Source organism: Octopus bimaculoides, chromosome 11, assembly GCF_001194135.2.
Source record: "Octopus bimaculoides isolate UCB-OBI-ISO-001 chromosome 11, ASM119413v2, whole genome shotgun sequence".
Lineage (NCBI taxonomy): Eukaryota > Metazoa > Mollusca > Cephalopoda > Octopoda > Octopodidae > Octopus > Octopus bimaculoides.
This window is the reverse complement of record NC_068991.1, coordinates 8589057-8601207: the sequence shown is the minus strand read 5'-3', so window position 1 is coordinate 8601207 and position 12151 is coordinate 8589057. Positions and strand designations below refer to the sequence as shown.

Sequence of the window (12151 nt, the reverse complement as noted above, 5' to 3'; positions counted from 1 at the left end):
CCAGCGGCACTGGCAACAACCTTGTTTGAATCATTTTCTAATGTGCCAGTAAGGAGACACTGGTAATGATCATGCTCAAATGGTGCTATTTACGGGCCACTAGCACGGAAGCCAGACAGCTGCTCTAGCAATGAACACGCTCAGCAGTGCTGTTAGTGCTCCACTGGCACAGGTGCCGGTCATCGAATATGGCTCAATTACAATTTCGATTTTACTATAAATATAAAAAACATGATCAGCTTTGATGTTTTAATAATCTGAGTTCAATTCCTATTTGAGTCAAGATTAAATACCAGTGAAACACTAGAACTTTTCAAATATCTAAAGGAAAAAAAAAAAAAAAAAAAAAACTAAATTGTTATGGGGATTGTTAAAAAGAATTATATCCCTAACATCAATGTTATAGTCCTGTTTCTATCTTTTACATTCTCTTTATTATCATCATCAGCAGCATTGACATCATTTTCATCATCATTGTCATCTACACCACCACCAAAACCACCATCATCATCATCATCATCTACTCCGCACCATCACCATCGTTGTTGTCACCATCTACATCATCAGATTTTGCTGTATCTGGGAAATGTGGAAAAAAAACAAACAAAAAAAACAACAACAATTCTTTGAAGTAAAAAAGTAAATTGTAACATTTGAGAAGGCAATGGTTAAAATCTGGCAAGGGATCCTGATAGTTTTTCTCATTTATTAAACATAAAAATTTGATTATTGCTGTAAAAATATCCAGAACACGAACACAATGTTTGCATAGGCAACAACTTTGAATAAATGAATTGAATAGCAAATCAAAGCAGTCAAAGAACTATTTGTTATGGAATAGTATAGCATTTTATTTTAATGATATTGGCAATCAGACTTTGATTTGCTATTTCTTTCAGAGGAGTCACAAAATGAAATTCTAGGGATTCAGTTCCTATTCAATTTGGTTTTAACTTTTTTTTTTTTTAATACAATATAGGCACAGCCATGGCTGTATGATTATAAAGCTTTATTTGCAATGATGTGGTTTCGGGTTCAGTCCCCAGTGCCTGGCCCCTTGGGCAAGTGTCTTTTACTATAGCTCTAGGCTGACCAATGCTTTATGAGTGAATTTATAGACAGAAACTGTGTGGAAGCCTGTTGTGTGTGTGGGTGTGTCAGAAGTTTTTCTCCCACCCCTGTTATACAATTAGTGTTGGTTTGTTAATGTCTTTATAACTTAGCGGTTCAGCAAACGAGACCAACAGAGTAGGCAACAGGCTTTAAAAAAAAAAAAAAAAAAAAAAAAAAGTACAAGGATTGATTTGATTTACTAAAAACTCTTGAAGGTGTTGCCCCAGCATGGCCACAGTACAATGAAGAAAACATGTGTAAAAGATAGAAACAAACAGATTCGATGGTTTGGCGAAATAAGCATAATATAGCGAGAGATTCAGGTATTCTTTTCCACTCTATGCACAAGGTCCAAGAGATTCCGGTATTGGCTCTGCTTTCAAACTTTTGATACCACAGATGAACAGAAAGAAGAATTTATTTACAAAACTCAAATGTGAAATGAAATACAATAAAAAATATATATAAAAAAGAAACAGGATAAATTTAATATGTACAAGAGACAAATATAGATAATTATAAAATAACAAAAATATTTAAATAATTTCACAGTGAAGTGCTAAAAGTAAAAAAAAAAAGTTATTAAAATATTTTTTTAGTTTATTTATCTGTAAGTTATGCTAAAGAGAGGGCCAAAAGAGCTAAGGACTCAGTGGGATAAGAATTGTTAGCAAATGCTAGCACGATACAACTTATACAACAGAAAGCAAGTGAATGTCAAAAATTATAAAGCTATGTAAGATTGTGGCAGAATTTTTAAAAATGAAAAACAAAAAGATTTATAAAAAGGATACAAAACAGTCTCCACACTTTTGTAAATATATATAGAAAATCTAACTGAGCCACAAGAAGTCCAGAAAACCATTTATAAGGCAACAGTGCTAAAGTAATAAAAAGTTTTAAAAAAGCTTTCTTCAGTAAATCTGCCGGTCAGTTTTGGAACTAATCTTTAGTCCTGGTCAGACCTGGTTCAGCAGGCCTATGACCACCAACAAATTATAGAGAACTTTGTAGACATCTTGTATTTTACTTAGAGAATAGAAGGAGCAATTAAGATAATGAAAGGATAAATTATTGCTTAAGATGGCAAAGATGAGCAGCTGATGAATAACTAAGTGTGAATTAGTTTTTTTTTTTTTTTCGAGGGGGTTTCTTTTTTGTATTACCGTAAATCCTCGAGTATAATCAGCACTTTTTTCCCAAAATTTAAAGGTCAAAATTTCTAGTGCGTACTATATACGAGGTTAAAAATGAAAAATAATTTTTAAGCAAAATTTTCTAATTTATAAATATGTAAAGGCAATTTACTTAATATTTACTTTTCACCGACATTATTACTGTTATTTCTTTATTTTCTGCAAAGTGTACAAAAAAGCTACACATTTGCATTATGTTATATATACAATAATAATAAAGGACGTTACTGTATATATGTTTACAAACCAAGGACGTTATATAGACGGTATTGACTCAAGTTAGAGAAGGGGTGCGTATTATACACAAGGTTTAAGTTTTTCAGAGATACAGCCCCCTAAAAATCCCCTGCGTATTATACTCAAGGGCAGACTATACTCGAGGATTTACAGTAATACCATAATTAATACCATCTCAACTTTACAAATTGAATTCTTTACTGCACCACAAGAGTTCATAAGGCAAGTGTTAGACTTCCATCTCTGTAGTATCAAGCAGATGAAAGATAAACAACTCTGGCATTTATTCTTCACATGGAATTGAAAGACAGAAAAGGTTTTACTCCATAAATGAAAGAACGCCAACAATCACAAGAAAGCAATCCAAAAGTGCTTATGTACTGTACACAAAAACATAACTAAAAGCCCCACTTCATCCAAACAATACTTAGCTAACTTTATTAAGCAATATAAATCTACAAAAGAATATCTCCAAGATAAAAGATTAACGATCAATTACATTTGTCTATAGATCTTTCATGTGAAGACATGTAGTCTTGTGGTTAAGTGTGTTGCACTCACAATCACAAAATTGTAGTTTCAATTCCTGGACTGGGTGGTGCATTGTGTTCTTGAGCAAAAACACTTCATTTTACGTTGTCCCAGTCCACTCAGCTGTAAATAAGTAATCCTGCAATGGACTGGCATCTTATCCAAGGGGAATGTTGCGATCTCATTTATATGCCTTGGGAACAGGGGAATTGGCCCTGCGGGCCCTAGGACTCAAGACAGTAATGTCCAGAAATCTTTCAAGATAATACACAGTAATTTTACACACTCTAGCACCAACTTGTCATTTGGTCAATAACCTACATGCTAAAGAATTTCTCAATCAGGACTGACCCAAGACTATATAACTTCAAATGATGCCTTCCTCAAATTTAACCTTAGTGAAAAAATACCAAGACCTTACAGATTGAATCTGAACAGAATATAGAAAGTAATTCATAGAATTTGAAAATGGGGGAGGGCAGGAATAACGTTTGAAATCTCTCAAATAATAAAATAAATTTAAACGAATGATTAAAATATTTTACCTCTTCCAATGCTTATGAGTAGGATAGGATCACAAACTCAACCATTTGTATGTTGTTGTTGGAGAATTTTAGCAGATAGATCTGCTTTCTTATATGAGTAATAATTCAAACTATAAGATCTGGGAAGACTATAGGCATAGAAGACTAAGAGATAAAAAAAAGGAAAAAAAAAAATTATGCTAAATATCAACTGACAAGAGTTTCACTTCTATGTGGAGTGGAACTTGCTTATCAAACTAAGGTAAGCAGAGTTATGCACCTTGCCCAAGAAAGCGATTATAGTAAATTCTTTACTGTAAACAACTAAAACATAAATTATGATAAGCATTTTCTGTCAGTCAGAGAAATGCAAGCAAAGTTATGTTCCTTGACTAAGATAATAATATTACTTGGTTGTTAATGCTATTATTATTATTATTATTATTATTATTCATGAATGATAATAATAATAATAATAATAATAATAATAATAAAGATAATGATAAAAATAATAAAAATAAAAATGATAATAATAATAAAAATAATAATAAAGATTATAATATTAAAAAAAATTAAAAGTAATAAAAAAAATAATAATAATAATGATAGCGGCAGCACTAACAATTAAGTTCAAGAAATATCTCATAGAAATCGGAAGTGACATGAGAGCAGGGCAAACCAAAAAAAAAAAAAAAAAAAACTGCTCTGCTGGGGACAGCTAGGATTTTGAGATTGGTACTTGGGTGTTGAATGCCTTTCCACGGTAATTAACAACCAATTATCAAAGCTTATAATTGCTGAAAGAGACCTCTGACAACAGGCTGCTGTCCACTCTCACAAAATCAACCAGAGCACATGAGACCAAGCACTCTGAGAAGTAAAACAATAATAATTGAATCAAACGGAGATATTTCAAAAAGTGACATATTTAAAACTTGTAAAGTATGTTAAATTCAAGTAGAAGAAAATGGATAAAAAAAAAAATTTTTTTTTTTTAAATCAATTTTAGAATTTTTATACAGATTATTAACCTTTTGTTTTCGTATGTTCAAGAAGTTCAAAGTTAAAGCTTGTGTACCATAAATATTATGAAAACAGGAGAGAGAAGAAACATATTCAGTGACGAGGAGGTCAAGTACCCAAGAATGTCAAAGACAGCTTTGCCATTTCTACAGAATCGATTTTGAACATCAAGAAATAACAAGGAAAAAAAAAACAACAAAAATTTTTTTTTTTTTTTGCGGTTGAAACAAATACACTATAATTAAAATAATAGGTGCAGCTGATCAAACTAATAGGATTCACTCTACTAAAGAAAAAAGCTTCACTCTATCGCTTACAAATGGCTTCTAAATGGCTCAGTCTACTTGGTTGTAACTGGACCCATGGGAGTTGTAGTTCACTGCTTGAGACAACAACAACAACAAGAATAATTTCAAATTTTGGCACAAGGCCAATAATTACGGGGAAGTGGAGTATGTCAATTACATCGACCCAGTACTCAACTGGTACTTATTTTATCAAACCCCAAAAGGATGAAAGGCAAAGTTGACCTTGGCAGAATTTGAACTCAGAGTAGTGATGGGCAAAATACCGCTATGCATTTTGCCAGGCATGCTAATGATTCTGCCAGCTCAGCACCTCAATCATAATAATAATGATAACAACAACAACAACAACAATTATAATAAGATAAGGCATTATAGAATGAGGAATTTTTCTAGATTGCAGCACTGAAATTAAAAATCAGCCAAGACAAAAAAGTTCTCACCAGAAAAAAGATAACACAAAACAAATTTCAATGATGCTTAAGCAACCTCAGTTGCACTGCTCAAAATGTATCTAGGCTTTATTGCTATAAGGAAATATTCAGCTGGACACTTCAGATTATCAAACGTAATAAATAAATTAATTTTGCTTTCATTTCTATCTCTTAATCATTGATCTTGTGTTTCAGTTTTGCCTAATTTCTGATAGAATTTTTTTCCTGTAGTTTTCTTATTTCAAATTCCTCAGACATGATGTTCAAGAAGGTTACTTGTGGTTCGTGGATAATATGGTGATTAGATTTTGGTATTTGGTTCACAAGATTCTTGATGAGAACTTGTATGTTGAAACATATTTTGTTGTATCTTGGTGGAAGGGTCACTGTGCCAATAATAAACACATACTGACAGACAGTTAGGCAGATCGTTAGATAGATAGGTAGGTAGGCAGATAAACAGATAATCACAAAGAAAGATATAACAAATGATAGTCTTGGCACATGACAATTGATATCTCTTCTAGAACATTAGAGATATGGAAGACTTGTCATATTCTAGAAACAACCCTAGTCATAAGACATATCACAGTGACTAGCATCCTTCTGAGAATCATTATTGCATTATTAAACAGTGCAACCACAGGGATATATTGTCAGTGGCTCTAGTCTAGAAATAAGCATCCTACAGACAAAATGTTGTATCACATACAAAGTGAGACTGACTTAATGCTAGCTAAAAGATTGCATTTACATTTCAAGGCTGACAAAACCAATAAATTCTCTTATTCTTTGAGGTTCAAACATATACACATTTATACATACTCAAATATAAAAAAGGGGTACTTTTACTAAATTTTCAGAATCAAAGAAACTTATGCATTAACAAATGCACACACACACACACACACACACACAGAGTCAGTCAGTCAGTTATGGACCCTGGGGTGAATACAGATGCCATTACCATTTTGACTTACACGGGTGTCAAAATACCAATGAAATCTATGTCATTTCCAATTGGTTACACTGTATATAATCTTTCTCATACACACAGAGATGCAGTCAAATACATATATATATATATATATATATATATATTTATTCATACATGCACAAACACTCTTGCATATTCATTTGGTCAAAAAGGCAACTGGTTGTCGTAAAAGAACTAAGAAAAAAAATGTGGAATGCAGAGTAGCAATGAAATGAAGCCACAGCTTTGGTTGAATGAATGTTCGCTACATGCATTAAAGACTTTCCTCAGATGTACACAGAAATATATCCAGTATGCTTTCATGCATTTTAGAATTTTATATCATGGTTTCACATCAATTTTAGTGAATACAGCAACCCTTAGTGGAGGTGAAGGAAATGAGAGTTGTTTTTTCTTCCTTCAAAGACGACAATTATTTAGAGTAATTTGTTTCACTTATATTCATAGCCACTGTACCAAATATATATAAATATGAATATATATATTATCTCATGAAGTTCATAAGATAATCATTTACTCCTTTGTCATCTCTCTTTCTTATATATATATATATATATATCCAGCTGTAGAAACTCTGCCAAATCAGATTGGAGCCTAGTGTAGCATCTGGTTCACCAGTCCTCAGTCAAATCATCCAACTCATGCTAGCATGGAAAGCGGACGTTAAACGATGATGATGATATATATATATATATATATATATATATATATATATATTTATTTATTTATTTATTTATTTATTTATTTATGTATGTATGTATGTATGTATGTATGTATGTATGTATGTATGTATGTATGTATGTATGTATGTATGTATAATTGTTTCTAACAGACACAAGGTCACACATTTGGGTGGGGGAAGGAGATGGTCAATAAGACCAACCCCAGTACTTGGTTGCAGTCATATTTTATTGATCCTAGACAGATGAAAGGCAAAGTTGATCTCATAGAATTTAAACTCAGAATGTAAAAAGCCAGACTAAATATTGAAAATCATTCTGTCTGACCACTAGAACAATTCTGGCAATTCAATCAAGGATATTCGTTCTGCTGTAGATAAGCTTTTAAGCAGACATTAGCTGGTTAGCTGGTCCAAGTTGAAGACTAGTATGTATTGAAATTACAAAAATATATAAAACTATAAACAAACAGGTTTGTTAGGATGTTCTGTTAAATAATGCTAATCCATTCTTGCATGAAGAATATGCATATGTCAGAAAGTGTCAGAGTACCAGTGTTTCTGAGAGTCTCAGAATTTCTGAGAGCATATCAGTAATGTGTTCATATTTATATGTGGTGTGTGTGTGTTATACTGTTCCAGAGTTGTTTAATTGCCATTCATAGGGTGTCAGTTTCAAATTCACATTACCAATTCTGTCTAAAGCAAGCAACAGAAGCTCTGCACGGTTCTTCGTTTCCTTTGACAAGTATGGCATGACAGATCTGAAATTAGAAAGGGGAAGTAATTAAGAGGCTGAAGTTTGCAAGCATAAAATAGTAGAGAACAGCAATTGGGAGTTTATATTTATGATGTCATTATTTCACTTCTTCAATCAATACATCCAGTTCACTGTTTAACCCTAGGTCAAATGTAATCAAGTGAACTTGCCTCTATGATCATCTTATTTTCAGGGCTACATTATCCTAAACAATGCTCATTTTTTTTTAAACAGTAGGGAATGATTTGAAGTAAATTTGGTACATACAGAGTTATCTTTATTGAGAAGCGGCAGGTTGGTGAATTTTGTAAATGTCAATAGAGACCCTTTTGAAGTGATAAATCTTGCAGACTGTGAAGTGCATGAAGGCAGGTAGGTGAGGATAATTGGTGCTGACAGTTCAGAGCAGCAAATAATTTGGTTGTTTCTGCATCAGCAGCATTGTTGTTGGAGGAGCACAAAAGTCAAGAAAAATTGTGATTTTTTAAAAGTTGTCAAGTATCACTTCTGTGAGAGGGGAGGCAAGATAGAGGTCTCTGATGTAGGACCTCAGGTATTCAAATACCTGCTGGTGCACAGGAAGAGTTTGAGATGTGGTAGAGATAGCAGAAAAATTTAGAGGAATGACAAAGGAAGAATTTGGGTTAAAGCAACTGGAAGTCTTTGTTGCTGATATCCAGGAAAGGAAGGTGAGTGATAGGAAAATGGTTTATATATACACAGAGACTTCATTTTCCGAGTGAAACTGTAATGTGTAGTGTAGTTGGACAAGAGAAATAGGTTAAAAGGTAGATATTGTGAGATTTATGTTTTATATAACTGGACAATAAGGCTATGTTGAATGAGGTTCAGTAAAAAGGACAAAACTTGCTGTATTATACATGGTGATAGTCATCAATGTTGGATGGAATTAATTTTTTTATTAGTAACATTATTTGATGCTTACCTAACAGCATCAGTGTCCGATTTACCGAAATCCTTCTGATACCATTTAAATAAACTTGGTAGCCATATCTCATTGATTTCTGTAAACATACAAACTTCTTGCACACAAAACGTTTTCATTGCTTCCTCCAAGGAACTTTCTAGATTCTTACCCTGGTATATATTGATCTGTGGGCTTGACTGAAATACAAAATATTGAAAGATAATCCAGATGGTCGGTAGGATGGTTTGAGGTAGAAAGTTGTTTTTCTCAGTTTTAAATTCAGGTCCTGCAAGGCAGTGGTTGGATATGGAGAAAGATTGCTGCATGTGTGTGTGTGTGTGTGTGTGTGTGTGTGTGTGTGCGTGTGCGCGACCCACCACTGCTGGACACCTGATGTTGATGTGCTTACATTCCTTAACTTAACGGTTCAGCAAAGGAGACCAACAGAACCAGGCTTAAAAAGCAAAATAAGTACCGGGGTCAATTAGTTCAAATGAAATCTTTCAAGGTGGTGCCCCAGCATGGCCACAATCTAATGACTGGAACAAGTACAAGACAGAATATCTAGATAGGGTACCTAACAAATGTATTGGTACATGATGGTGGTTGTATTCGGGTGTGTTGCCACCCCCAATGCCACCAAATTTTAAGCAGGTGGATACCAAAAGTTTATCATTAAGATTTGTGATTAAATTAATGAGTCAAGTTAATATTTATAATGAATTTGTCATTTTCAATGGGTATGCAGTGTATACCCAGCTTACCAAGAATAAATGTTATAATAAAAAACTTACTTTACAACCCCAAACAAGAGCAAAATGTATTCTGGAATCAGGTTTCATGACAAACTTTAAACGAGCATCTTTAGGACCAAATGGAAGCTCAATGTGGGTTGGTGGAGGTTTGTTGCCTGGAAAGTAAAAAAAGGAATCATGTTGTGAAATTCATTAACATTATTATTATTATTATTATTAAGGATTCTGCCGATGTCAACTTTACCCTTCATCCTTTTGGGGTCGATAAATTAAGCACCAGTGAAACATTGGGGTCAATGTAATCGACTTAATCCCCCTTCCCAAAAATGCCCTTGTGGCAAAAATTTGAAACCATCATCATTATTATTATTATTATTATTATCATCATAAGGTGGTGAGCAGACAGAATTGTTAGCACACCAGGCAAAAATAAAAACCTACCCCTCAGAATTCCATGTTCAATATCATTCAATGTGTAGGTTTCTGATCCAATTTGGTATGCGGTTCTGTCCCAAAAATGGCTGATATTACGTATAGACTGTGGGAGGGTTGGTTGCAATGAGATTGCATGAATGGTGAGAATATTGAATAAATCTGATTAAATGTTAAAGAAGTAACATTTATAAAATTTCAGGAGTTACTTGAAGAAACAGTCTAAGATACCAACATTAGATATTTTTGCATTAAATCATTTACTTTATGAGATGTAGGTCTTTGTGTTTTTGTTTGAATAGCCAGTACCCATAATTCAGTCAGCTTACTTTCACATCATTAGCAAGTTTGTTTTTACACAGAAGAATAAAAGAGACCTATTTATATATTAGTGATTTTTTTCTTAATGGGACATGAGGCAATGTCATTACAACAGGATATTCAACAGATGTCAGTTGATTGGCATCTCACAATGAATGTCTTGCAGAGCTGTGTGAGAATCAATACATGTAGTCTGATCAACAGCTTGAACTAAAATAGCCTCATACAGTTTCCCCCATCGCTTATTAGATACACAGTCAGGGACACTCTCTTGGGCCTTTCACAGCTTTACTTTCATGCTGCTTTTAAGTACAAATATCAAAAAATATAGAGTTAGATAGACAAAGATAGATAGATGGGAAAAGAGAGAGAGAGAGAGATAGATTAAAATGAAAGTGAGAGAAAAAAAAAAGGAAAGTACAGACTTTTCTATAAACATTGATGTAAGTAGTTGCAATTTATATTCTTAAAGTTACTTTCTAGTGCACGTTTCATTGAATTGAAGATAATATGATTTATTTAGTCAAGCCCATGTATCATCACTATGAATATACCTTTCAAATGTACATAAAAGAAATGTAATTGAATTACAGGTGCAGAATATGTCAAAGGTTTGAAAGACATTGAATAGGGTTTGCTTATCAAGTAATCATTTTGATTAAGAACAATTGGCAAACCAAGGGATCCAACAAATATATTTAAATCACACTTAGAACATTAGAGTAGCTACAGAAATCTAACCAATGATATATAATCAAACATTATATAATTTAGCAATGGCAACAAATCGTCTGTGCCATTAATGTAGATAATTGCAATGATTGGCTGAAAATGGATTCACAGTGACAAAAATATATATAAAAAGGATACTAATAAAGAGAGCTTTCTGATCATCGATGGATAAGTCTTCCAAGTTGATACGAACAAGCTTCTGCACTTCTTTTTCTAAATTCTTCAGCTCAGCTGAAGTCTTAAGTTTTTGATAATTAACAGATCTGCCATCTTTGGAGATAAATTTCGTTTTCAGGCTGAAATGAAATAAAACAGAATGGAAATAAATAAAAGTAAGAATTTGAAATGAAAAATAAAGAAAATGTTTAAATTAAAATGACTTTTTTTTTTTTACTTTTTACTAAAATCTTTGTCAAATAGATAATATATTGGACTGGATTGCTTTATGTTTAGTCCGCTGCCGGATGAAGGCCTCAGCATGTTCTCTCCACCAACCACAGTCTGATGTGGAGGCCATGATTTTGAGTGAGATCATACTGGTTTGATGAGCCTACTCTGCAACACTGACTTGATATGGCTTATCAGAGGTGGTGGAGCTGTTTTATACTCTCTTGTGCCTGTATTTCAAAGAGCCAGCCATGTCACACTCTGTGTCACGCTGAATCTCACCGAGAACTACGTTAAGGGTACACGTGTCTGTGGAGTGTTCAGCTACTCACACGTTAATTTCACGAGCAGGCTGTTTTGTTGATCGGATCAACTGGAACCCTCGACGTCGTAACCGACAGAGTGCCACTATATATATTTATACATACACCCGTCTTCATCTTTTGCTTATCGGTAAATTTCAACTCCATATATATATATATATATATATATATATTTTGCCAATGTTCTGCGCCGTGAGGACCAAAGACTAGAGGTATTTCGTGTTGCAAGACAGTGTAGGAGAGAGAATAGTGATGTTGTAGGAGAGAAATGTGTTCGCATGGATGATGGTACGCTTGCATTAAATGAGGATGCAAAGAAAGAGGTCTGGAGATGCCACTACGATAGATTGCTTAATAAAGAGAATGAATGGGAGAAAGAGAGCCTGCCGTATGTCGACCCAATAGAGGGACCAGCTATTCGAGTTGATAGTACCAGGGTAGATAAAGCAATTAAGAGTATGAAGACCGGGAAAG

The 12151-nt window shown here is 33.6% G+C and overlaps 1 protein-coding gene across 2 annotated transcripts in view; it reads right to left on the bottom strand.

Moving 5' to 3' along the window:
* Nucleotides 1-235: 235 nt before the first annotated feature.
* LOC106880898 (uncharacterized) overlaps nt 236-12151 on the bottom strand; it is a 27410-nt gene continuing 15494 nt past the window's right edge. The window contains exons 2-7 of one of the 2 annotated variants that reach the window (XM_052971483.1): nt 11106-11263; nt 9924-10076; nt 9522-9637; nt 8746-8924; nt 8067-8226; nt 236-7803 (exon numbers count right to left, since the gene is read on the bottom strand). In XM_052971483.1, coding sequence (XP_052827443.1) covers nt 7726-7803; nt 8067-8226; nt 8746-8924; nt 9522-9637; nt 9924-10076; nt 11106-11263 — 844 coding nt within the window. In that variant the 3' untranslated portion in view covers nt 236-7725. The remainder of the gene's footprint in view (nt 7804-8066; nt 8227-8745; nt 8925-9521; nt 9638-9923; nt 10077-11105; nt 11264-12151) is intronic. The other variant, XM_014931059.2, reaches the window with a different exon arrangement.